Here is a 28,000-nt window from a genome sequence, read left to right as displayed (position 1 = left end):
CATCTCTCAGCAGGATGGTTTCTATCAGGTAGCAGCAAATGTTGTGTTGGCTGCTGGCTGGCCAGGTTCCATCAGCTTCAGCAGGGAGTGACTGTGCAGACTGCTCACATCCACAGAGTAACACCAAAGAACTGCATAAACATCATCTGCTCATCTCATCCTCCCCTCCATCCCCCGCTTTGAGATTTCAGTTTAAAGCAGTATTTTATTTGTATTTGAAAATTATATTTGATCTAATAAATTAAAAAAATAAGCACACACATAAAAAAGTCATAATTATTGTTAAAGCATCATTTCCATTTTTCAAACAGCCACAGAAAACATCAACCATTTCAAAAAGTCAATATTAATACTGACTGGAAACTTGATATATTAATAGAAAAGCAAACAAGAGTTGGCTAAAATGATAAAGCAGTGAAAATGTCAGTTATTTCAACTTTCCTGATTTAATTTGAAATGAAAAAACACTGCATGTAAAATCAGCTATATATTAGCATAACATGTATTCATGGTATGCATGTTAATTATAATAATGTATATATAGCAAATACATGTATTATCAACAGACTATGCAATGTACATTGTATATATACACAGATAGGATATATGGCACATAATAAATAATATCTTCTAAATAACTGTATAAAACATTCATATTTATTACATAATGTAAATTGAATAGTACATTCAATATATGATTATTACATATATTACATTAATGTAAATGTTATGTTGTAAGACACTCATTTGTACACTGGATACAAGTATCTTTTTTTAATGCAAACCAGAAATAGGTGCAGGGAAGGATCTGAAAGAAAACGGAATAAATGGAGAACCTACTTGACAAGAGAGGATTAAACTGGTAGAGTTGCTTATTCCTTCAAAATTAATGCTGAAAGATAATGCAATTGTTCTTTACATAACCAGTCAGAGAGTTAGAAGATCACGAACAGAAAATAAGACTGAAACTAAAGAACAATAATAGTACTAAAATAAAAAAGTGTAACCCCTTCACTAAATCTGAGGTGATAATTAGAATCAATCTTTTAACACTGGAGAAAACTTCTCTGAAAGACTTCCTTACTTTTTGACAGCTTGGTTCAGAATGTTTTAGAAGCTACTTCTGAAGCAAGTTTGTTTTGCAAAAGATAAATAAGGATGCAAGTAACAGTTCAAACCTTGGTTTACGTTTCCTTGCTGCTCTACAGAGCAGTAAATGCCTTCTTAGACTGCCATATTTGAAAGGTGGTATGGCTATTATACAAGAAATTGGTTGTATTTCTGAAAATCAGTACAAAACTGATTGGATAAATTGTTGATGAACGAGTTTCAGGGATGAAAACTCAGTAGAAAACTGCATCTCCAACTTTCTCCTTACCTGTTTATTCTGCTTTCATTTTCAGTTTGCATCTTAAATTTTACACTAGAAATTGAATTTTTGCAATACAGCATGCCTCAGTCATTTCAAGTGTAACAATTGCTCTGGAATCAGCATCTCCCACTAAGCAACTGGTTCATACCTCTGCACTGGAAGCACAGTGAAATATATTAATTATTTTGGAAGCTTTTAGATGACCATTGCACAGTAGTCAGAAATCTGGCACTGAGTTGCCTATAATGCTGCTCTGTGTTTTTCTTTCTGAGTCAGTTACAGTTCAGAATTCATGATAGGCTTCCTTCAGCAAAAGATCTCATTTTTCATCCAATCTTTAAGACTTTGACACACTCAAGCCAAAATCCAGATGTTTTTCAGGTATGCACATGAACTATCTCAGCTGCATTTCATCTCCTGAAACAGCCACCAGCTCTTTAGGGGACAAATGTGACAGTAACAGTCCCCTGCTCCTTTTTCCCTTATCCAATATGGCCTGGAGTGGGCTCTTTCTGCCCTCAGCTATGATGGCTATTATAATATCCTCATGGACTTCCTGCCCAGAAAAAGGATGGACACAGTTGGCTTCTGCTGCCCTTACCTAACATGGCTGCGAGGAGCTCTGCGTGTTTCAGCGTGTGACAGCGTTCGCAGAAACGAAGCAGGAGCTGACACTTCCTCCCTCCTCCTCTTTCTCCTCCTCCTCCTCTGTGCACAGCACAGCAGTGAGCACTTCACGCAGAACTCCTCATCCACCTGTTGCTTTCCACACTTCTGGGATAAACACTTTTTGGTAAGCAGCAGACACCTCATCAAATACCCATACAAAAATGGTATCCTCATTTCAGAATGCAGCTGCTTTCTGTATTTTCATCTCAACCTATGACTCTGCCCCTGATAACTTCTGAACTCATCAGGCAATTTGAAATAGGAGTTAAAAAGCCTGAGGGATAACTACACCCACGCAGCTCCACTGAGAGCTGGCACTCATGCAGAGAAGGAAGGGTCGAATTGATGTCCTCGATGAGCGGTGGGTACAGCACAGTTGTTACATGAGCCATTCAGCAGTGCCAAAGAGAACTAGAAAGGCAGCTGGCACATACCATGGCTTCCCCATGGGACTGTCAGAGTGGGATTTCTCCAGGGAATGGAGAAGGGTTCAAGAAAACATAATATGCCAGTGGCTTACAGTTTAAATTACACACTTATTATTATGTTATTATAAATACTTAGAACATCAGAAAAAAGTATCCACTGCTCAGTTTATCATTTTACCTGATTCCCTTAGGCCCTATAGATGGCAATTTTTCCATTAACTGGATCTTTTTCATCTCTAATTTTAGATCTCTTCCTCCATTAAACTGCGCACAAAAATATAAAAAGTGCTCTCATCCAACACCTGTAGTACCCTTTTTCCCCATTTTTTACACTTTGAAATTCCAAAGTGCTCTCAATTATTTCTACTTTTGCAACTCATTCCCTAAATTTATTCTCACTTTCTACATTTTCATTTTATACCTTTCCTTCTCGCTTTGATTAGTTATGGTACCTTGTGTGCTGTTAACAACAGCCACACTGAATTGCCACTTATTAAAAAAATTATTAAAAGCAAATTATATTTATCAGAGTAATGCAATCTCATAAGCTGATGAAAGCCATGAAGTGATGTGCCAGATATTTTTTTTCCCTGCCAGGAGAATTAAAACTACAGACAAGCAGTTCTAAACATTCCACCTATGAGTTGTTTGTTTTTGTCTTCACAAAATCAGACTTGTCTTTAATCTTGGATTTCATTTCTCTGTTTCAAACACAAATGCTACAGCTTGGTTTTGCTGTATTTTTCTCACTGGATTGTTGGAAGAAAACTAGTCTGTTAGAAATCAACCTCCCTTCCCCAAATCACAGCGCAGTCAAAAAGAAAGGGAAAAAAAATGAAGACAGCCCTGAGATTTTACTGTGTTACAACTAAGGACGCACCAGTCATGCTTTGTCTCATACACTGCTCTGCCTTACCTTGATCGCTGCTTTTCCCCTCATCAGCTGCTGAAGTGCCTGGCCCAGCTCCACTCCTGTCCTCCAGGGCTGCCAGCTCCCATATCCCTAATCCTAACACCCTGTCACAAGGTAATTATAGTGCTGGCATGACCCCAACATCTATCTTATAGCAACAATTTCCATTTGTTTGCTTTACAGGGAATGACGGAATTAAAAATGTATTTGAACTGGAGAGACTCGTTCGGCACCAGCCTACCATATGACCTTGACAAGTGACCTTTCCTCGGCTTTTAGAAAACAGGCAAAAATATGACCTTGGATGATGCTCCACGGTGTAGTGAAAGGAGACACAGCACCAGTGACCCCACCTCACTCCTGCCCCTGCAGCCGCTGCTCCAAGAGTCCCCCTGGTCCAGCTGCCAGCCTGCAACAAGACACGGCAGACATGGCCAGCATTGCTCCGGCCCCAGGACACATCAAACCACACTGCGGCTCCTAGGTTTTTAATGTGGCGTATAAAACGACCAGACAGACGTGCACAGGGAAAGCAGGAGGATGTTCAGGAGACTCCTGCAGTTTCTCATGCAAGCTCTGCTGAGAATGTGTGCCATCCCAGCTGAGCTCCGGACTTTCACAGAACCACAGAATATTGTGAGTTGGAATCAGATCATCGAGTCCAACTGCAGGGCCTGCACAGGGTGCCCCGGCAATCCCAGCGTGTGCCTGAGAGCGGTGTCCAACTGAACTGGCAGTCTCGGGGCCAGGACCACTTCTCTGGGAAGCCTATTCCAGTGCTCGACCACCCTCTGGGTGAAAAAGTCTTCTCCTGAAATCCAACTTAAACCTCCCCTAACACAGTTTCAGGCCATTCCCTCGCTCTTATTTATAAGGACTGACGGCCCCGCTCGCCCCCTCCCTCCTAGAGCGGAAAACAGCGAGGGCAAACAAGGGCACGGGGCCGGGGCTCACTCACCTCAGCGACCTGCCCCGTGCTAACACGTCCCAGCCGTGCCCTTGCAGGAGGAGGAGCAGCAGCCAGCCCCTCGCCCCTCTCCCCTCACGGCCTCTCCGGCCGCCCCCTCCCCGCGCGCCCGGAGCGGGGCGGGGCCGGCCCGTGCCGCAGCCTCACCGTGCGCACGGCGCATGCGCGAGGCCCGCCGGTGCGCACGCTGCCCGTCCCCGGCCCCGCCCTGCCCCGGCCCCGCCGCCGCGGCCACACCGGGAAGGGCTCCAGGCGCTATGGCGGCGGCTGCGCGCAAGGTAAGGGGGAGCGGGGCGCACCCCGTGCCGCCCGCGGGGCCGAGGAGACGCGGGGGGACGCGTTGAGGGACGCGCCTGACCCGGTTTGTTTTGGGCCCCGCAGGTTGGAGGAAACTTCCCGCGGCTGGTGGCCGCCTGAGCGGCAGAGCGGCAGAGCGACCGAGCGGGAGCGCCCGGGCCCGGCCGCCAGGCCTCTCCCGCCGCCGGGGCAGCGGAGCCGCGCTGGGCGGGCGGAGAGCGCGGGGGTGCGCAGCGGGCCCGCCTCATGCGCAGCCACCTGCGGAGGGGCTGAGCGGAGCCGCCGCCGCCGCGCCCCGCGCCGGGGGCTCCTGGCGGGCACTTGCCGGGGCAGCCCCTTCCCCGCTGGCCGCCCCTGCGGAGCCGCCGCCGAGGGACGCGCACCGAGCCCGCCGCCAGCCGGAGCCACCGCCGGGGAGCGACCTGTCAGGGCACCTCGCAGGCCGGCCCCAGGAGCCCTTCCCACGCGTTGGTTTGTCCCTGGGAGAAGGCGAGTTGGGAGCCTCTCCATGCCTTATCAAGTTCCTTATCTGAGCGGCTCCCAGAAGCTGTAGACCAGTTCAGCTCTATCTGGTGTAGGGGAGAAAAACAGTGTAGCTCTCGCGCTCCGTCGTAAATCGAGGACCACCTATTCTACTGGGGTTTAACACACGAAGATGGTGAAATGCGGATTGCTGGGTGAACCAATAGGTCTCTGTTGTGGAGCGAGGGCTTTGTATTCACCTTCCAGTTCCTGATCTGTTCCGTGTGTGAGAGGACGCTGATCTTCCTCCTTCATTCCCCTTCCCTAAACCTTCCTTGCTTCCATGTTGCATTGGTCAGACTTTTGGTCAGTGTTGTTTACGGAAGGTGGGGGGGGAAAGAAGGCAGTTGAGGTTACAAACAAAAGTACTTGTATGACTCATCTACTTGGATTTAAGACATTGTATCCTTCTTTCACGGGGCCTTTGCTTCTCTCTGAAGGAATCAGATGCTTATTCCTATTCTTCCAGAGGAGGATGAATTGAAAGTTGTACGTTTTAGACTTATTTTGGGCCACTGCTGATATTATTAAAAGACATAATGGGATTTTTTCACTGGATTATTGCCAGAATTAGTTTACACACTGAAACAATGAGTTGTTAGGCCTCTCAAACGATAATATTTGCCCTGCTTTAAGTTGCTGTGGAGGTGTTTTAAAAATTGTGGAGGACAGTCTGCATCAGAAGAGGCTCTCTTCATATCTGGTTGGTGTGGCAACCACAATCTGTCCTCGATGCCTTCAGCCTTGGCCATCTTCACTTGCCGCCCGAACTCCCATCCGTTTCAGGAGCGTCATGTCTACCTGGACGAGCCTGTCAAGATCGGCCGCTCCGTGGCTCGCTGCCGGCCAGCCCAGAACAATGCCACGTTTGACTGCAAGGTGCTGTCCAGGAACCATGCTCTTGTCTGGTTTGATCACAAGACAGGCAAGGTAAGGTGTTTATTTAAAAACACTGAAACTGCACATTTGTTTTAGCGAGTCCCTGTAGATTGCGCATCACTCTGGGTTCGCTGTAATAGATGTGGTTGTGTAGGGCAGGAGTAAGGTTTGTTTTAAAGTGGTAACTTTCCAGGTAAGTTGGTAATTTCTTACTGAGCAGAAACTTTGAATCTTATGAAAAGTATATAAAATTACCACTTGAAAATGCTTAGAGTACTGAAAGGCTTGCATGTGTCTTATTTATTACTGGAAGTAGGTGATTCTGAGGTGAGTCATTCAAATGTGAAAGGACATTGTATCAATACAGTGGTGTAATAGTATTTTTTCGCGTGCAGAGAAATTACTGCTTTATTGATGTATGAAAATTGGTCATGAGGAGCGTTGAAAAATTGGTTTTAAAAAGATACTGTGCTTGTTTGGCACTCTTCCTACTTGTGCTTTTGAAATTTTGTGGAGTATTTTGTTTGGTTCCAATAGAAGGTTTATTACTGGCAATAGGAGTGTAATGGGTGGCATTCATGATATAGTCTCATTGTTAGCGAAAATGGCTTTAAAATACAACCTGTGTTCTTAACTGCTCCCCTCACAAGTCTGGCAGTCTTGTTAAGCAAAATTGACGGGTCCTGTAGTGCATGTTTTGTCCACTAGGGATTGAACTGGGACAAGTAAAGTTGTTTTACTTAATGAATGTCAAGTTAATTTTAAATATCCAGCGAAAAATTAACAAAGGGCAGGCTACAGTTGCTCAGCACTGTAATTTTTTTTCCAGATATATCCATGTTAAGGTCTAGAACTTAACATGTTCTACATCAGCTGGTTTTTAGCTTCACACCAAGTCCTTCTATGAAATGCAGTCAGTGTAGCTCTGGATTTTAAGAATAATATGGTCTGTAATTCAGGCAGATTTTTTTCTGTAGTATGACACAGCATGAGGAGCAGTACAAGGCAGTCAAAGTTCTTAAACCTTCCATTGTTAACTATCCTATGTTATGCAATACTTGGACATGATGGGACAAGACAAGCATTTAATTTCTTAAGGCTGGATTATGGCATGGCTTTCAAGTTACCTGCAGGTAATTGTGCAAACTGCTATCTGTATTAAATGTTTCATTAACCATCTTGCTTTGGCTCTATTGAGTGTGTGATGTGCATTCTTGGATTCTATAAAACTTAAGTGCTTGAAATTCTTTAAGTTTAGTCTTTAACCTTTCTTGTTTGACACAACAAAGTAAGTAAAATGTTCCAATTTATTGTGCTGTTTTTGAATTAGAAAGTATTATGCATATAGCTTTTTATCAACATTTCTTATGACTTAATAAGATTTTAATACCCCCATGTGCTCTATTATGGTTACAAATTGTCATATTCAAGATGGTTCATTTGACAAAACATTGAGTGTTGAGCAAGTCTGAGCAGTCTGCTAACTGATAGACAAGCTTCAAAAACCATCAGTATGGGCTTTTTGTTTGTTTTTAAGTTTTAGTTAGCTTTGACTTCTCTAATGTGCTTACTCATTTACCTATTTTAAAGTAGCAACTTAGTAATAGCAGTAAGAAAGAGGATTATATTTGATAGTTCTTGAGATAGCATCATGTGAAAATTTGACAGAATTCTGATGAAAATTGCCAAGGTGGGCATCTGTAGCCATGGTAAACAACTAAAGAATGAGTTTGGGATCATGTCCTGGAATCCACTCCTATTGCATGGTAGATGTGGTGTTGTAAAAGGTTTAAAGCATGAGTATAGCAGTGTGGAGAATTTCAGATTCTGTGCTTGTTGTTGGTTATATGAGCTGGCTTTTCATCTGGTTGAGTATCCAAATGGTAAATTGTGAGAGTTGGCAGAGAGGGGGAAACACACCATTAGAGATAATAGGTATCAAATGCTGCTGTGAAAAGGCAGGTAGAAGATACTGATAAATACAGGCTTGATCTTGAATCACAAGAGCTACTTAAAAAAATTTTGTGGTACTTTCAAAGTACAAACAAAACCATAAAGCTATACCAGAACATTTGCATGCGGGAGCATCTATTATCATTGTTTACATAACTGCTAATAAGCACATCTCATTTAGGAAATTGTCATTATCCTATCAATGACCTATATTTAAACCTGCGCAAATTCTCTTTGTCAGAGTATTTGTAAACATTTCTTAGAAGCTTATATATAGGACGTTTATAGATTCTGGGTTTTTTGAAAGATAAAAGATATTCAAATGCTAATTTAATATTGAGAAAAACCTTCAGACATTTCAAAATAGTTAATGAATGATCTGGAACTACAGCTTCATAAGATGTGGACTTTGGCAATATCAATTTCAGGCATTACCAGTCACTCAGTCCAGTCTCTGTGCTGCCTCTTGAGCTGCCTTTCAGTTACATTCTAGTACTTTTTTTTTTTTTTTTTGAGGGCTTGGAGTTTTATTTTGTTTAGTCAATCATGTGAGTGATCCTGTTTACTACATAGTCTGTAAACAATTTTGTCAGTATTATCTGTAAATAGGGGTAGATCCTGAGGACAGGGAGCATCAGTAAGCTGTGCCAGGGAAAGTAGTACAGAAGTTTTTTCCTAAGGCACAGGAAAGTATAAACTGAAATATGTTGCTATAAGTAGACTAAGCTGAAGATAACATGTTACTTCGTTGAAAGACATAAATGTTTACTTTGTATAAAGACACTTTAATTATGCATAGAAAAAGTTATTTGCCCAGGAGATAATGTCTGTGTAACACCAGCCTTATTAAGGATGAAAATAGAACGAGTTTTTAAGATTACCAATATGTAGCAATTAAAAGAAGGTACTTAAAGTTGGATTTGCTCTTTAAAATATTTTAAACATAGTATGTAAGCCTAAATATGTGTATGATAAAGGTGGAAGGAGGTGGTGGTGTGATTATCTGTACTTTTTCTGTGCATAGTAATATTTTTATACACAACCAGTGCAATCCTGCCTGTGTTTATAGAGATACAGCGTAATAACTCCTAGTTAACTAGTGAATTTTTCATGCAGTGATAACTCTAGAATATTGTAATTAGAATTCATTTTGATTTTATTTTTTTTAGTAGTTGCAAGTTAATGAATCTGGGTTTTTTTAGAGGTGCCTGAAAAAGTGACTCACTAGATATGTAGGAAGATGATGTTGTGCTGAGCATAGAGTGTTCCAAAACGTGTGAATCAAAGTAAAAGAAAAAGTGGGCTATAGTTCAGAAAATCTAAATGTGTTTGTTCAGCTCAAATCACTGCCTATGAGAAGAAACTCTTAAAAATTGTGTAACTGTAATAATCTTAAACTTGTTTTTTTGGGTTTTGTTTACATTTCTAAAAATAAGCAAGTGGAAGACCTTTGAGAATTTGTATGTGACTTCCAGGCTGAAATGTTTTTGACAGATGTTGTCGAAGCTTTTGGTAGAAACCTGAAGCTTCCGAACAGATATCCAGGTTTTCAAAATCTGGACTTATTCGGTGCCTGAGATTGTTGTGAGTTGCTATTATAATTCCTTTTATAGGGAGTTCATTGCCACAGTTTACCAAAGGCTATGAGAAACTGTGAAAAATAAAATATTTTCTTTGATAAAAAACACTCCAAAGAATCGGTGATTTTAATAACTGGGAAAAAAAGTGTGGGCAAAAGTTGCGGTGTTAATGGTAGCTAATGCTATAGTTTTAATTTAATTCCAAGTGGGTGCAAATTGAATTGGGGACATTCATATTTTGGTGACAGAAATGCTAACTAGTATATTGAAATCCATAGTTCCTGTAATAGTAAATGAAGTCCATTAAAGTTGTGCATTGTGGCTTCTAGACTTAAAATATGTGAGATAAAAATACTGCAAAATGCTTAAAGAAAACAAACACAAAACAGATTCCACTTCCCATAATAAAACCCTCAAAAACCAAACCCCAAAAGAACCAACTAAAAATCCAAGAAGAAAACCCCCAAACCAAACCCATCTTACCAAACCCCAACAACTCAAAGCAACCAGCCCAGAGGTACAGCCAGTTTAACGTGCTCTGAAGGACACAGTGAAGTTTTCTCTGGTCCTGTTTGGGATGACACCAGATTTGAGTGTTGAAGTGCTGGGGGTGAGTTGATCTGCTCAAGGGTAGGGTTTTTGTCCACAGGGACCTGGCTGTGCTGAGTGAACGGGCAGACAGGAGCCTCAGGAAAAGCATAGAGGCTGCTCTTGGAAAGGAGGAGACCCTTGCAGTTTATTAGACCCTGTCTAGCATACCTCATCTAATTTTGGACCACTAATGCAAGAAATACATTGAGAAACAGGAATTGAGAGATTATGTTTTTTGCTGTATTGTACTATGGATGAAAATAAATTGATGTGAAAGAAAGCAAACAAAATTAGTAAAGAGGAAATAGTTAACATTACATAAAATGTTTTGTGGATATCAAGAACTTGGCATGTTTCAGGAAAGCACAGAACATTTTCTTTGGATGTTCTGTTTGTTCAGAAGTATTTTGGTAAATTTATCTTAAAAAACTAAGGGATATGAAAAATGGTATTTGGAATTGCAGGGTTTTGCTGGGAGATTTTCCTGCTGCTTCCAGTAGAGACTCCTGGGTAATACTCTGGCCTTTTAAGTGTTGATCTATGTAAAGGATGTTTAGTTTCCCATGTATCAGTAGCACTTATTTTGATAGATACCATGTCTGTTATTTATTTTTTTCCTCTTACATCTTTTCAACTTTCTGTTAGGATTGTTGTCTGAGAGATGAACAGATGTTTTATTTTTCAGTGCTCTTGATGTTGCTGTACGCTTACAATTTGCAGTGGAGACACTATCTTCCAAGTGCCTTGGGGGACTGACCTGGGATTTGTTGTAATGCACTAAGGTGAAACTGCAGTGCTTAGGTGCTTCTGGTAAGAGGGTGATGCCAGGCAGCCCTTACATACACCTGTTAATAACTTTATGTAAGTGCTTTTCACCCTGAATGAACCATCCAATTTTTTACTGATATGATCATGTGTGGGGTAGGGAGCTCTTGCTTTAGACAAACTTGGGCATCATAGTTTTGGGAGCCAGTGTAGAGGTGCAGGCAGCCATTTATAGTAGAGGTAAGTCAGTGCTGACAAGGATTTCCCTGCAGAGATACCATCTAGAGCCACTGCTGCAGAGTTAATACTGTAATTCTTGGAACTGATCCATTGCAGTCATGCTGCATCTATCCTGAGCCAGGAACACCAACACATTGATTAGGCTTTAAAAACAAACAAAAATCCCTTTTGTATTTGCAATGAATTTTTACAAACCTCAAATGAATCAGGTTACTTAAGTGGAATGAAGGCCAATAAATGTGTTTTCCTTCGATCTCTTATGGGATGGTTTGGGTTTGCTTCTGGTCCCAGGCTTATAAATGCTTCCCTACACTTTGATTATATAAAAATGTTCCTGATTTTTACTTTTTTATATCTTAGTTGGGCAATCTAGGGATTGTTTGCTGGTGGATTTACATGGCACTGGAAAAATACTTTGATTTGTCTTTATCTTCTCATTTTTCTTAGTAAATGTGACCGCTTCATTTCCTTATTTATCTAATGAAAGTAATTGAATTTATGTAAATTTATGTATGCTGTAAAGGGCCATGTGGGTGAGGAGTGTCTGTGTCACTGTGCTACTTTGGTTATGTTGATTTGAGTCTGATCCAGCTAGAATTCTGCAAAATGCATCGATACATACTCAGCTGTTTTGTTGTGTTTTGGGTTTTGTCATTTCTTTTAATAGATAAGCAAGTGTGGAACCAGGACAGTGAAAAGGAAGGGAGAATGCTGTCTCCCTCCCTATAGCTAGCAATTTTACAGTCTACTGCTGCTAAATTATATGACTATTTGTTGTCTCTGGATTTTCTTTTGAATCACATCAATACTTGCTTCCTGTTAATGTTGCTCACTTGCTGAGAGTTTGGATTATCCAAGAGCTCTGAATTTTGTTAGATCTTGCTGTGGCCATGCATTAATATTCCCAACTTGTCTGTCTTTCCAGAAACGTTTCTGCTTGTGGCAGAATTGTTGGAAGAAGGCTAAGCATTGTCACATTTTTGTTGAATTTAGGCAAGTATTTTTTCAGTCTGCTCTAGGAGTAGGAACATCAGGCAGAGAGATGGGTTGGACTGAATCATCTTACAAGAAGACATATCTCTCTGCCAGAGACCCAGAACAGTTTCCTCCTTGAAAAGGAAAATCATGGTGCTGGAGCCAGACAATTAATTGGATACAATTTTCCTGTTGTGTTGTACCAGACTTGTGTGTAATTGAGCAAAGCCTTAGAGTTTATTTCAGTCTTGAGAAAGTATAAATAAATGATGAATTTCCAGCAGGCTTATAATAGAAAGTCCAAAATCCTGTAGTAACACTGTAGTTGAGTGGAAAAACACAGAAAATGCTAGCAGGAGTTTGACCTTTTGTTTTATTTTGGCGTTTTTTTGTTTTTTTAAATTTTTTTTTACTTTTGTAAAAGATAAACATAAAAAGTACAGGGATTGGTCAAGGGTAGTTTAGGGCATGAGCAATTTATAAGATCTTTGCAGAACTAAGGAACATTACATTATTGACAGTTGAACTGTGATGTGTAGTTAAGGGAAATAGATGCTATTCATAGAACTTTTAAGTTAGAAAACAACATTAACCAACTGTTGGAAAGACCAAAGAATTGACAGTGAGATGGGCTCAATTGCAAATGTTCTGATAGTGTAAAATAGGAGACTTGTAACTAAGTACAAAAATTACTGACAGTATTGTGCTACTGTTAAAGTAAGTTTTTTCCCAGTAGAAATATCTTGTTTAGTTTTAGTTTTCAAATGATAATTCAAATGTTTTGAAAATATTTATTACAGCAACTCTTCAATACAGAAAACATACAAAAACTGTGTAAGAACAGAAGGGTGATATTTTGCTGTTGTGTTAAGAGAGTATTGAATAGAAACCTAAGAATTAAGTTTAGTGCCCATAATTCTCATATTCTCATAATTACACTTGTAGTATTTCTTCCATAAAAATAAAATAAATGCAAGAACTTAAGATAGAAAAGTTATGGGTGCTTGTAACCATGTATTGAGCAATACCCTTTTTAAAGGAAGGAATAGAAATATTATTTTTCAAATGCAGGATGAAAAGCTCTGCATTGGGCCAGATAGATATTGGTACAGCAAGTTCTTCTGAAGACATTTGGTACTGACTGCTGCTATCTGCATATGTCATTAGTCTTATCTGATATGGGAGTTTTTGCTCTTAAATGGAACTTTTCCAAAGTTCTTCCTTTTTTAGAAGTTGTATGAGATGAAATTTAAACTCTGATTTGTCTAAAATTTAGTCTTTGCCATAGTATCAATGTTCCCTAAGTGGTTTTTTTACTTTTTAAACCCCACCCCATAATTAATGCTTAATTATATAGGTTAGAAGCCAGATCTCTTGGTTCTGCAAAGCTGAACATTTAGCCTTGCCTGCCTTTTTTTGCCTTTTAATATCCTGGTGACCTTTCCCAGTAACTCATGGCACAATTAACTGTCATTCTCTTTCTTTTTTTCCTTGTTAACTGTGATAGTTATGCCAGAAATTACAGGCAATAGAATTGCAAATCAGTTTCTGTAGTATTACTTGTGATTTTATTCTGGCCTTACTGGGTCTTGCACTTATATCTACTGTTTCCAGGTGCTTGAAGAATTTGAAAGCTTTCAGGAGGCATAATGAATTTTTTGTAATTCTTCATGTTTTGAACACTGTTATTAAGAAATTAAGCTTTGTTTTTTTATCTGATAGTGAAAGAATCCATTCTGCAGCCAAGTGATCTCTGTAGGTAACTCCTTGTTTTCTTACATTACAGGGATTCCTCTTGCTGGATGCCAGAGGATTTTTAAGGTTATGTCAATATTAACACATACTTTTAAGGGGCAAAGAATAAGTTTGAAATTTTTTTTTTGTTTCTATGGATTCCAGAACTTTAGATCATTAAGTAATGAGAGTGGTATCTACTTTGAGGGAAGTTACAATACTGTGAACAAGGACAGGAAATCCTATGGCATGGATGAACTGGTGGAGGATAACTAAGCTTGGTGTTGTCCAGTCCAATATGCTGGTCCACAGCAGGTTGAGGTTGCTCGTGGACTTGGTGGAGGATTTTGTGTGCAGAATTAAGCGTATTTCCTGGTAGGGATTCTGAGGTCAGTGTCAGGCATATTACCTGGAAGATTAGCCTGTGTTGCTGTTTTAAGTTATGTTTCTACCTTCCAGTGTATGTATGTATAGTTGGAATTTAGTATTGTGATTACTTGGAGTACTTCTTCTATAGTGTAACTTAAAATTGCCACCAAAACGTGTCAGGTAAATTTTAAAAGAATTTCTGGAGGAAAAGAAGCACTCATAAGAATGTTGCTAGTTCCACTTCTAATTCCATAAGGGTGGAAATAATTTAACACTTTCACTTGTAGCTGCCAACCACTACTTCCTGTTTTAGAGCTCAGAGGGGAAATTTTTTCTTTTTGGTCTTCCTCTTTGAGGACTTTTCATAGATTGCATATTCCAGTACTTGTAAGAGAAAACCAGGAATACAAATTGTTGTGGAAGGGTATATTTGTTTTTGCAGTCTCTGTAGCTATTTGACATTAGGTAAAGCTGCTGGTTGCACTGCTTAAGCAGAGCTTTGGTAGGTATTTAGATATTGTCAGTGACAGTGAAGACCAGTGCTTTGGTCTGTGAACAGAGCCCTTCCTGTGTAATTAAGGAAAGAAGTGATAGGCTGCTATTTATATTAGTAATATGTTACCTATAACACAGAAAGGCATGTGAATGTTGTAAATCTAGTTGAATGCTCTTTACCTGTGGCGTCATTCTGATCTTTGGTTACATTTATGAATGACTCTTAATTAGAAAGTTAAAAGTTTGTGTGCTGTGTTTAGATAATTTCTAACTTCCACATAAACAGACAAAAAATATTTCTGGAGGTTTTTGTACTTGAACAAATGCATTGCATCAGCACACAAGGACGACCTTCCTTTCAAAATGCGTGTTTTGATTTTGAATCTCTGTACACACTGCCTCACTGACTGAGATCAGCACAGATTGTACACCCATCCTGTTGCAGCATATTGCTTCCTGATCAATTTAATGCAGATCTACACTTTAGCTGCAGATTGACCTTCCCTGACCCCAGAAGTGGGCTTGGGAAGGGTTAGGTAGGCAGAACACGGCACCAACACCATTGTCCTTTCTCTGAGCCACTCTGGGACATCCAGACTGCATTCCTGGGGGCTCCTGAGGTCACTCTGTTCTGGCATTTTGCCTGCTTCACAGGCAGTGTAAATGTGCCTGCAGTTGAACAATTTTATATGCAGATGTGCAGGTAAGAGGGATTTTTTTGGTCTCCCCTGGTTATCAAATGTAAGTGTGCTCATTTTCCTTCCTTCCTTTCCCACGCAGCTTAGTGCTGAGCCTTCCCAGGATAAGTCTTGCTGGATCAATTTTAGATGATGATCTGAGTTTTATAAACTAATACTAAAGGATCTTCATGACTACTATTTATTTTGAGATCTGTAACTTGTACTCTCTTTGATGTGTGTTATGGTTTAAACTTGCTATATGCATCTTCTTTTATAATTGCTGTTGTGTAAATAATTGCTTTGTAACATCCTTATATCCTTTTATGAAAATGTAGTTTTGAGTCTAATGTTAGGGTACCTATAATCTTGTAACATTATTTCAGTGACTGGATCTGCTTGCTGGTGTTATGCCTCAAATCTAGAAAGTATGTTAAACCATTCTGCTTTCAATATTGCTTCAGACAGTTATTATACAGGTGAGCAAAGCTCAATGCAGACAATTCTGTCTTGTCCAGGCCAAAACTTCACAATCGAAGGATTTAAGAAATAATGAGTGTTTGGTTATACTTGTAGACATTTGGAAGAGGTAATTTTTTTTCAACTGCTACATTTATGTTGAGGTGTCTCAAGTGTTCTTTTTCATGGGACAATTATAGAGACAGGATTTAAAAATGTGAATTTGTGATCATATATGGACAGAAAATGTTTTAGCCTTGAGGTTTAGCTGTGTTTACAGACACAGTCAACATGCATTTTTATTTCAAAATTTGCATTTGAGGCAGATCAGCTTTCTAGGTACAGTCTCTTCTATCTGAAAATAAGCTGTGACTTTTGGAAAGTTCTGCTTGAATTTACAAATAATGTAAAAAAAAGTCACAAGAAAAACAAATCTTTTGTAACATAGCAAGGAGCCAATTTTTTCATTTTAATATTGGCAGTGACAGTATAATTGCTAGGACATGGAAAAGGATTTTAGGGAGTGTACTGAGTCAAATATAAAAAATTCAGCTCAGTGTTTTTTGTTACTTTGGACCCATATAACTCCTGCTCTGGGGTTTCCTTTCCATAAAGCTAGAGATGATACAGTGAATGGACAGGGCCAACCTGCTACTGATCAGAGAATCACAGAATGGTTTGGGTTGGAAAGGACCTTAAAGATCATCTAATTCCAACACCCTTGCTGTGGGCAGGGACACCTCCCACAGACCGGGTTGCTCAGAGTGCCATCCAATGTGGCCTTGAGCAGTTCCAGGGATGGGGCATCTTCCAGTTGTTTGGGGTTTTTTCCCCCCATCATTGTTACTTTGTTGGTATTTTTTAACTCCATTGTGCTCATTAAGTACTAGCATAGTAGTGATAGTAGTAGTTGTTATTATTATTATATTCCAAGCAGAAGAATTTCTGTAAGTGCTTTTAACAATTCTTGATGAAATGTCCCATTTCAGTGGAAGAAAAGCACACCAACAATAAATCACTATAAAATCAGATAGATGTTAGGTACACTAGGTTTTCTCAAACAGCTGTCAGGAGTGCACTTTTATCAGTAGGTCCATGAGCAGGTCTGAGGGCCATCTTTGCAGGATTCTTTTGGGTTACCCATAGGCTGTGTAGGCTTAGGCTGGTGGAGGTGAGCTCCTTTTTTCCCTCATGTATTGTATTTGAAAGAGTATGAGCTACACTTGCCTTTTTAATGCAGCCTTTGAAGTATGAGTGTTGTTTGCTGGCATCTTAAAAGAGAGAGGAGAAAGTTTATCTGCTTTGATAAACAAGCCTTTGGAAAGAGCTCTATGACCTTGCTTGAAGAAGGATTATGATGAGAGGAATGTCTTGTATATTTATTTTATATAATCACAAGTGGTAAATTCAGTTAAATGTGGCTTGTTTACAGTGTAAAACACTTAGATACCTGCCTACACTTGAGGCATAGTAAGGGTATTATCATTTAAATGTCTGAATTATGATAATTTACGTATTTGTTTAACATGCTGGCAGTGTATGAACCAAACTTACAAGTTTTGAGAACATTATCATTTAAATAACAAATATTAGAATGTTAGATTCTGGAGAAGAGGCATGGATGACTGTTCTTTATAAATGTGTTCACAGGTATTTTTCTGCTTGGTTGGAGCTGTTAAAGATGTCCCATAGCACAAAGCCTGCATAGCTTTTATCTTCCCGTAGTGCTAATGAGAAATTGCATGTTGAAGACTGTGGTGGAATACAGAATCTTTGTTATTTGCTGCAAAATTCAGAACTGCAGTTCAGAGAGACCTCTTGCTTTTCAGTTCTATTCTTTTACAGGATTTTGTTCCAATTTAAAAGGTACTTTCTACACTATCAAATTGTGTTCCTCTGTACTTTCTAGTGCCTTTGACAGAACAACTGAAGCAAATAGCATAGAACAAAATCTTGCCAGCTTACATTGTGCAGTGAAAATGTACTTTTGAAAATCCAAGGTCACTGAACCTACATGTTTCTGAAAATGTTGGTGGTAACACTTACTTAGAGCATGATGCTCTTGTTACCATTAGGGCAGTAGCCTAATTGAACAGGAAGAGTGAAATGGAATAGGCAGCAAAAAAGCACAGTGAACCCCAGCATGGAGTAGTGTGTTCTTGTTTCAATTAATTGATCTTCTCCAGGTCTAAAGCCTCTTTAGCAGGGAGTTCCTCTCTGTATTGTGTTTTTGTCAATTGCTAGGTAATAACTTCCTTTTATTTTTAATGTATGTGTATTACCATTAGAAAATGTGATACTTCAGGTTGGAATTAAATTTCCCTTTATTTTTTCTAGTTGAGAAGGTGTAATATTAAATGTTTCTGCAAAATACTGATTCTTAGGAAGGTATTTGACAAAACGGAAGAAATAAGAACAACTCTCTGGTAGAAAAGGTTATGGGTGCACAGAATATTTCTAAACCAGTTGTTAAATGCCAGGGGAGCTGTTCTGCATAACCAGTCCATCCTATTCTTCTCATGTTAATTCTCACACTTGGGCCACTCTTAAAACAAATAGACTTCAGCTTCCTTGTCTGTCCTCTGTAATGTTGGTGCTGTCTTTCTTCCAGTCTTTGGCATGAAAAGATTTGCAGATTTTAAAGAGTTACCTCTTTTTCACAATGCGTCCCCACTGTAATCCCAGTAATCAGTAATCCCAACTGTAGCCTTCCTCTTGGTACTGTCTCTTTCTGCAATGTATAAACAGTGGTAAAATTCCGGCTTTGTGCACCTTGCCTTCCTCTCATGTCCAAGTGGCTTTGAGTATGTATGGTGATGGAGCAGCCATAAGTTGATTTAGGGACTAAAGAGAGGAAAATCAGGGGAAAGGGGAGTGCAATGAAAGGCTGGAAGAAACTTTTCTGCTTCTCATTCTTTCTAAATACAAACAATCAGCTGTTCTCTGGTTTGAGCCTGGTAGCCATGGAATGTCGCCTTCAGGTACCCAGATGTGTGAGGGCAGGTAGCACATCTGTATAGCCAGTTTGGAGAACTATTGAGGTGAACTTCATACCAGCACTGAGGCTGTACTGAGTACAAACAATTGGGTGAGAAGAGCACTGAAGATTCCAGGGAGCTTGCCTGGGATGGAGACAAGGGGATCAGTGTTACAAGTGGATCCAGTGATGCAGAAGGGAATATTGAAACTGAATAGCAATTGAAGTCACAATTGCACACTCTGGATTGCAAGTTGCCCTTTTAAAAAAAAAACAAAAAAAAAAAACCAACAGGAAACATGTATTGCTACTTCTCCTTTTTAAATGTACTTGTACCTTTAAGCACAGATCTTTAAAGAGCAGAGTTCTGCGCTATTGAAAAATGATCATAAACATTACAATTATCATTTAAGGTAACAAAACTTTTTATTGACCTTTTTCTGTGTTATGTTGTTACAGGATTTAATTTTAAAAAATGCTTACTTCTCTCAGCTTAATTGCTCAGGTTCTATTAAAATATTCTTGGCATGTTGAAAAGAGCCATTGTTATGAGCAGTGCAGGAATTGCAGTTGTAAGGAGCTGTATTTGTACTGAAGTAAAGTATTGCCAGAGCAGACAGATATTTTTATTGAACTAGTCATGTACTTGGAAAATGGGTCATCTTCCATGAAAGATTTTAGGAAAAATAGTTTCAGCTCTTTATGTAAGACTATTCATAGTGAGGAGTGTGCTGTCTCTCTGCCACATTTCAGACACTTGCTGTTGAGCACTTCACCTGTTTTTAATTGTGACTTGCTAATGAGAGCATTCCCTGTTAGAGTTCACTAGTGGTTTTGGTTTAAGTTGAAATAGCAGTGTGGAAATACTTGTCCTTTATGTGCTTCTGTCATAGCTAAAATAGTTTGTATAATACTTAATATAGTTATGAATATGTTGCTTCGTGAAATCTACTAATTCAGTTTGCATTTTGGTTGATACTTAGATAAATGTTTTTATCCTAGAACTGACAATGATAACTTCTGAAGAATGCAAAAGCTCTAGTAGTTTTCTTTTAAAATTAATGGCAATTGGTTTTCTCTTAAGTTCATTATATGGTTGACTAAAGAGACTTTGTGACTGTCTTCTTGGTGGATTTTTGTTTGTTTTGGCTTTTTTGCTTTTTGAAATTTTATTTCTGTTTGAGTTTTTTCTTGTTGGTGGTTTTTTTTTCATTGCTTAGGGACTGAACCCTTTCAATATGCATTGAATTTTTAGTTGTAATGCAGCACATAAATCTGAGAGAGGATGACCAGTAACGTATTGCAGTTCAAGTGATGTTGAGGTTCCAGTGGACTCACTGACTCACCCTAGACACTTTTTTCAGGGTCACTGACCAAAATCTTGGTCAATCACACACAGCTGGTAAGCTTTTAGAAAGAGAGGAATGAGAGAATGAAAAGTGTTAGCTGATCCTGCATGAAGTTTTGGAATTTTTCTTGTCTAACTGGCAAAGAAGTAAATGTTTTGCATTCTATCAAAAAGTCTACGGCAAGAATACTTCTATTGTAATTTATTGTGGAATATTACTGTCAAGTGACTTACTTTCTCTAAATGATTATTCATTTTCTCTTAAAGTAATATGTGACAAATGCATTAATAATTTGCACATTGGTTATTGTATACATGAGTGACTGATAAAATCTAGAAGGACCTTCTGAAATTTAAAAAATTATATTTGAAAATTAGTTTATTCGAAATGCTTAGGTATTCATAGAATAGTTAGGAATAAAGACTTAACTTCAGTTGATTTTACATGCTTACTTTGTTTTCTTTTAGAATAATAGCTGTGTGAGTTCTCTTGGGATTTTTCTGTTTTGTTATTCCGAACTGTTGATATGGTTTACACAATTTTGTTTACTACTTTGCTGTTTCTGGTATTCAAGTTTTCAAGCTAGATCTTTCAAAGGGAAGTGAAGAAAACATCAACGTTCCTGATGTGCCTGTTAAGAAACACTGAGGTTGAGAAACAGGTGGCAGAGAGCTGCTGGGTGGTGGTTGATGATAGTGTGTCGTGCTTTGCATTAGTTCTGCTTGGCACTGGATGAGTGGATGGTATTGGAAGGCTGGAGACACTCAGCTGCTGAGTCTGGAAGTTGGCAAGTCCATCCAGTTTGTGCAGTCAGAAGGTAGATAAGCTACTCAAGTTGTCCAGTTTTGAATTAAGTGTGAAAAGTATAATGTAACAAGGTAAATGAGGCACCTTTATTAAGAGCACATGTTTATTTTATCTGACTTGAACTAATTTTTAGAGACAGAGAAGCAAGCCCTGAAATAAATGTACTAAAAGTGCACTTTGTTTGTCCCGTGAGATCTTGTTAAGAATTAAATAATATACTTTAAACTCAGAAGTTTAGCACCCCTTTGTTTTTAAGGTACCTTGTTGAATGTTGAAAGAGTACAGGACACTCCGTGATGTTTTTCCAGTCCCTTGTGTGCTTTGCACGTGTTGCTGTTGCGTGCTGGGAGGGGACTGGTCTACACTCAATTCCACCACGTGTTTCTGAGGGTTTTGTCTTTCCAAAAGAAACCAGAACATATAAACAGGGAGAAAGCTGGAGGTGTCCTGTGGTGCAACTCTTGAAGCGGATGTTAGGGAGAGCACAGCAGCTGTGGACTGCACAGGGTATTTCATTAATTTCTGTGAAATGTTACTGCTGCCAGCATAGACCTGGTGTGAATGGGGGAACTTGGTGGGATGAGAACTGTTTGAAATACAGAGAGAAGAAAGCAGAGAGCTGACTCCTGACAGTTCCCTGGAAACCTAGATGGGAGATTGAGTGCAGTCAAGGAAAGCGAAGCCAAGAGATCTGTAAAGGTTTGAGGTTGTGCTCACGGTGCTTTCCTGCTGCAGTCTGTCAGCTAAGAATGTCTGAAATACAGCTGCTTCCTCAGCCCCGAGGAGCTACTGTCAGGAGGTAATTTTAAGATCAAGTAGAAGGACTAGCTTACTTCTAAGTCTGTGGTAGGCAGACTAATTCCTGCCTACTCACCAGAGCTATGTGGAAAGGTACTTTCATGTGAGAGGGCCTTGCCCTTTACTTGTTTCCTGTATCTCTTAGATTTTGTAACTTCAGTAGATATTCACATGAATTTGTGTATAAGCAATCAGGAGAGCTGTTACTGATCTATATACAGATTTCACATTCTGTTTCTATTATAACAATAACATCTTAATTGTTTTAAGGCTGGCTGGGCAAAGTTTTCAAGTGTTTTCTCTGGTAAACACTTAAATTCATCTAACAAAACTGTCACAGAGTTGTTCGGGATTTAAATTTTTTTTTCTTTTATGAAATAGTTGAAAGCTGTAATAATTCAATGAAACCTTCTACCAACCTGCATCATGTACTGTGTTTGGTATGTCTAGTATTTGCTTAAGACTTAAGTATACTACTTGACTGTAGAAGAAAATCTTTTTCCAAAAAATTTGAAAGAAGTAGGGACTCACATGTTTCTCAAACTTGTGTTTAACCATGTTGCTCCTAATGCTGCCAATTGCCAGTGGCCCAACCTATTTTCCTTTGAAACAAGCTTTGGATAGCATCTAATTCTAATTAAAGTTTATTAAAACTTTGTACGAATAGTAGACTAATTATAGGTAGTGTAAAAGTCTTGCTGATTCTCCTTTAATCAAAGTGTAATCTTGTCTACAGCTGTATTAAATTTAAGCTTGGATGACAAACCTCTTGGTATGTCAAAGCTTATTACTTAACAGCAGACATGTTTTTTGTGGGAAGGCTGTGTTTGTACTGGGAGTGCAGTTTGAATGTTATGTGAACTTAATTTGAGGGCTCATCTGTTTTGGTGATACATAGTACAGATGTTTTTTTTCCATGGAGTAGATGAGCCAGTGTAGATGGGACTGATTTCATGCACAGTACCAGTGCATTGCCACTGTTATTAAGTGTCATCATTTTTAATGACAAGCTTGCTGAACTTTCTTCCATGTTTTGTTTGGACTATAGATTTTGAAATAATTCTTTAAATGTTTTTGTTTTGAGCTTCTAGTGTATGTCCTTCTGTCAGTTGGGGTTTTTTTCTGTTAGTAAATGACTCATTCTCCTTTAGTTTGCTTTAGTTTCTGGACCTTGTTTTCTGTTCTTCTAAAAACATAGATAATGAATTGTAGCAGAATTTAATATATTAAGTGTCAAGAATACATTTCAGCAAAGGGCTATCTTTGTACAGAAAAAGTTTAAGTGTTCTCAGAATAGCAATTTTTGAAAATGCTGGCTAGACACAAAAAATCTGCATGTTAATTCTGGTTCTTTTGCAGCATATGGCCAGTTTCTAGCTAGATACTTTTTACCACTGATTAGGAAGTTCAATTTTTATATTTAGTGGGAAAAGCCTTTGGCAGCATTCTGGTTTTTACCTATGCTTACTTATTCTGGGTAAAATACCAGTAACTTGCATAATTTCAGTATCCAGGGACGCTGAAGTTGAGAAACCTAATTTTAAAATTTGAGAAGCATGAGAATTGTTAATGTGGATGTTCAAGTGTAGAAGTAGCTTGTCTGAGAGGTTTTAGACTGTAAAGATGGAATTAATATTTTAGGTAGCTCACAGAATATGTGGGTATAGTCCTATAATTAATGGAAAATTCAATATTAAAAAAAGCCTTGAACAACCAAATCTTCCTAGTATAAACAGTCTTCAGCTGTAGTTTCTGCTATGTTTTGTGGCATTGGTTTTGCATTACCCAGCCCAGACAGTGTGTTGTGCATTGTGGCCTTGCCCTCTAGTGGCTGCAGCTCAACTTTAAATAGGGAACAGAAAAGGCATTTTCATTCTTAGGGAAGGGACTTGGAAAAAAGATCTTACGGTGGTTGAAAGAATTAAATCATCGAGGGAGGCTATTTCTCCTTGTACTGACAATCTAGAACCTCTGATGCAAGAAGAAAGACGTTCTTTTTGTACTTTGAAATTTTTTGTCTGTGTTCTAGGGGAAAATATGGCACGATTAGTACAAAAAATTGTGAAGCTTGATAATGACTTTTCAGGGGTGTGGACAACCACTCCCTCAGGCTTTTCAGCTGAAAGGGTGTGGGATTGCCAGCAGCACTTTGCAGTTCCCCTGCTCCTAATGCCCACTGGCAGATTGGCACTTATGTGTTCTGGGTGCATTTCCATTGACTAAGAGATGGAGATTTGGGTTATCTGTTGTTTTGTGTGTGTGTTGTTTTTTATTTTTAGCTTGTCTAACATATCTATGGGCACAGGTGTTACCAGTGTAACATCCTTGATGACTCTGATGGAAAATAGCTGTGTCTGTCTGTGTGGAAAGCTGTACCTTGGCTGGTTTTGCCATATTAGCAACCTCTCTAATCTGTAAATCCAATGTACCTTGTATGTGATTTTTGCCCTTGACTAAGATGTATGAATCATGAGTCACCATGTTTGGTAGTGTAATTACCAGATCCTTGAACACCTTATCTGCCCTCTGCCCATTACTCTGCTGGGGTGGTTCTGACATGAACTTTGAGAAGGCTACCCTTATTTTGAAGCCAGTAGGACACATCTAAAGAAATGACTGATCAATATTCTGTAAGATTGCCTATCAAAAATCAGTTCATATATTCTCTCCCATTGCTGGCTGACCTATCTCCATGTGTGGATTTCTTAAATTTAAAAGAAATAATCTTTTTCTTTATTGTGAAATTGTTGATCTCAGAGGAGCACCAGAATAAATCTGCCTTTGTTCTGAATATCAGTGTGTAATTACTACTTGCTTTGAAAGTCCTGATCCAGGAATTCTTTGCAAATAACTACAGCCTCCTCCCGGGGTATTTTTGCTCTCACTTTGTTGGAGGTATGGCTTGGCCGAGCCTTGAGTACAAATATTGAAATCCCAATTGTCAGATTTCTCCTCTGTGCTGGAAAATGAATTTTCCATCTTTGGATGGAGCCGCACCCATCTCTTTAGGTGTTTGGTTTCCAGTTAATTGCATTTGCTCTCTGCGTGGAATGCTGAAGTTCAAAACACAGAATGAAAATAAATTAAATTTAGTAATAATTTTTTTCAAGTTTTGGTCTGTCCCTGATGCAAAAAAGCCTTTGTAAAAGTAAAGAGTGTATTGTTCTGGTGACCTGTTGTTTTCAGTATGAGGAACTGTGTAGTGAGTTCTCACTACACTCTATTTGGGTAATATTTGTGGTTTGGACCTCTTACAAAAATACCTTGTTTGACATGATTAAAATTAGTGCAGTGCTATTTGTACTAAGGCAGTTCCCTTCAGTTAGGACTTGTACTTCTGCATCTTTATTGTCTGCCTTGAATTTATATCGCAGTAGCTTTAAGTTTATTCTCACCATAGGCATTTTAGCTGTAGTTTAGCAATGTGCTGAATATTATTTTCCTTGTGACACTTGTGCTCTGTGAATTCATAGTTCAGGAGCAGATGGTGGCAGAAAGCAAGCAAACATTGCTTTGTGGAAAGGAGAGGTGAATCAACGGGGCTGTCTGCAGATGTTTGTTTAAAAAAAAATACTGTAGTGATATTAGACAAGTCCTTTCAGATGGAATATGTCCCTTAATAAAAGGGAGAAACTTTCCTAAATTTTTCAGGCTATTTTGAGAGATTTTACATATAGAGAGAGAATACCGAACCACTGCTGCATTGCATTTGGAGGTGTCTGTGAAATCTGATGTGGTCTGTCTTTATCTGAGTGTGTGATCGCTGGGAGTTTTCTGTGCCATAAACCAGCAGCGGTATGGAACTAATGATAGTAGGTAAACACAGCGCCTTGTGTGGAGCGAGTAGAAATGAGAAATAGCTTGAAATAGTTTCAACAACTCCCTTTACTCTCTAAGCAGTTGAAAAGTCAGCCTGAGAGAAGAGATTCTTCTGTGCCAGGAGTACAGGAGATTTGATGTAAAGATTAACTAATATAGTAACTTAGCAGTGAGTAGCAAGACAATTAAGAAGCTTTTGCAGTTCTGCACCTGCCTTGAAATGTCTGGGGTTACGTTGGGAAGTTGGAGTTTCCTGATAAACTAAGGAGCTGCCTTCTAACCTGCTTTGGTATAAGTAGTTCATCTCTTCTGGCAGAGTATCTGGTAATCCTGGCTTCTGTTGTGGGTTTTCTCCAATTTGCTTGCAAATGAAAATGTAATTCTTTGCTGATGGAAGTTGAATAGTGCAATTTTCTTAAGGAAATTTCCCCTTTCAATTAATTTTTTGCTAGTTATTTAGTGACCTCATTAGCTCAAGATTTTTGAGAAAGGAGAAACAATGGATAATGTTGGTGTTGTATTTCTCATTCTGAGTATTTACTGACAGATGCTGATAGTATTTCAAGATTGCTTTTTCTGTAATTTCTGGTTATTCTTCAATGTTTTACCATAAAAACAATTAATTTGGTTTCTTTAGTGGGTGTTAGAGAGATTTTAGTTTTGTTTATGGAAGATTCTAATAAGGTCAGTTAAAATCTAAAGACCAGGAGAGATTTATTCCTTACCTCTGCTCTTAAATTAGGGTAAAGCTCTGTCCAAACATGACAAGCCTCCCTCTTTGTCATACTTTACATTGCAGTAATCAGAGACAAAACCATTCTTTATTTTGGTCTTGTGCTTCATTAGGTTGGCTAAAGAATGTGGGCTATCAAGTTTAACCATTTTATGAATGTGAATTTAAGAATTAAAATTTTTGTTTTCTGAATAGTCTTAGTGGTCTTTACTAGTGCAGAATATTTGAGTGCTTTTGCCTCCTAAAGGTGAGAGTAAATTGAAAAAATACATTACAAACCTTTAGAAACATGTATGAAACATGTATTTGAAAAGAAATTAAGATTGTGTATGAGTACCTGCTCTTTGCAGAGCTAATTTTATCTGGATGCATGTGTCCTACAAATACAGTCTTTAGGAATTTGTACATGTTGAGAGCAAGTTCACTTATTGCAGAGTTTGAGTGTGCCATGTTGCAAACTTTAATTGCCTTTATTAGAGTAAATCGTAGTGTTTAGCTTTCAGTCTAGTTTTGTAGGAAAGTACTCCCATAAGGGCATCAGGATTGATGAGTATTTCAGTAATATTTTGTACTTAGAGGTAATTAGCCTGAAGAGGCCTGGATTTTTGGGTAATGGCCTATTAGGGTGTTTTATTTCTGTATTTTAATGCTGCATTAAGTTGCAGGTTATTTCTGTAATTGATTAATGTAGAGAACACAGTAGCATTAAGTGAAACCTCGGGAAGTCACCTTGGCCATATGTTTTCCCCAGGGTCCATGTCTGATGTGGTGATAGAAGTTGAGATAAATTATACAAAGTAATCACTGGTGTCACAGTGATATGATATGTAGCTGTTCAAATGTCTTGTGTTACAAGAGGCTGAGCTCTTGAATGAAATAAAGCAAAAAACTTCTTTGCAAGAACTACAATATCCTTCTAAAAACCTGGTTTTATCTACTTTTTACTGTTTTTAGGAGTACATTGCACAAGTCAGTGTTTTAATATGGAGCAGAAAAAGTTCTTGTGAAGTCTCTGGATTTATGTAAGATACTGTCATCTATAGCAGCAGTAAGACAAAATAAATCTATGTTGTTTTAGTATTCTAATGAGTCAGTTTGAGCATTTTGGGATGATGTGAGTAATCATTTCTTGGGAAGCTTTCTGTTGATTGTACTTTATTGTTGGTGTATTTCAGCTTTGCAGTTAAAGCAATGATGTGCCTTAAAATTCTCTCAGCATTTTCAGGATGGAATTAAAGTAGCACTTGAGAATTTTCACTCAGTTTCCCAAAGAATACTGTATATAACTAGTACTGAGTTGGGTAACTTTTTTGTAGGAAACTTTGGTGCTTTGTCTATATTCAGAATGGACTTGCATCTTTTTTGAAAGTGTTAATATCCTTCATCTCTTTTGTGATTCATGTACAAAAGTTTTAAAGCATGATGTATATGAAGGGACAGACTTTCATTCTGCTGAGAAGAGAATAAATATAAAATTCTTCTAGTTATCCTGAAACCATCCAGCACTTGTAGCAGAAGGCTGATACTCAGAAATTTTTGTGAACTGTGAGGACAAATGTTAGGTAAAAGAGACACTGTGAAGAGTAGTAATTAGTAACTATGGTGACAGATGTCTCACTGTAGCAAGTCAGT

General features: G+C 38.7%; 1 protein-coding gene and 1 long non-coding RNA gene across 23 annotated transcripts in view; one reads left to right on the top strand and one right to left on the bottom strand.

Moving 5' to 3' along the window:
• Positions 1-265: 265 nt before the first annotated feature.
• LOC117002388 lies at positions 266-4,446 on the bottom strand. The gene is made up of 2 exons (XR_004419271.1): positions 4,341-4,446; positions 266-3,791 (listed from the first exon to the last, which is right to left on the bottom strand). It is a non-coding gene; the product is annotated as an uncharacterized LOC117002388 (long non-coding RNA).
• Positions 4,447-5,013: 567 nt separating this feature from the next.
• The window catches only part of LOC117002548 (sarcolemma associated protein), a 92,415-nt gene continuing 69,428 nt past the window's right edge, over positions 5,014-28,000 (top strand). For 21 of the 22 annotated variants that reach the window (XM_033071800.2, XM_033071793.2, XM_033071797.2 and 18 more), the window contains exon 1: positions 5,015-6,098. In XM_033071800.2, the coding sequence (XP_032927691.1) occupies positions 5,901-6,098 (198 nt within the window). In that variant the 5' untranslated portion in view covers positions 5,015-5,900. Of the gene's footprint in view, positions 6,099-28,000 lie in introns of all 22 variants that reach the window. The other variant, XM_033071781.2, reaches the window with a different exon arrangement.

Source organism: Catharus ustulatus, chromosome 13 (assembly GCF_009819885.2).
Source record: "Catharus ustulatus isolate bCatUst1 chromosome 13, bCatUst1.pri.v2, whole genome shotgun sequence".
In the NCBI taxonomy this organism is placed as follows: Eukaryota; Metazoa; Chordata; class Aves; order Passeriformes; family Turdidae; genus Catharus; species Catharus ustulatus.
Note: the sequence above shows the minus strand (reverse complement) of the source record. Positions and strands in the feature narration are given on the sequence as shown.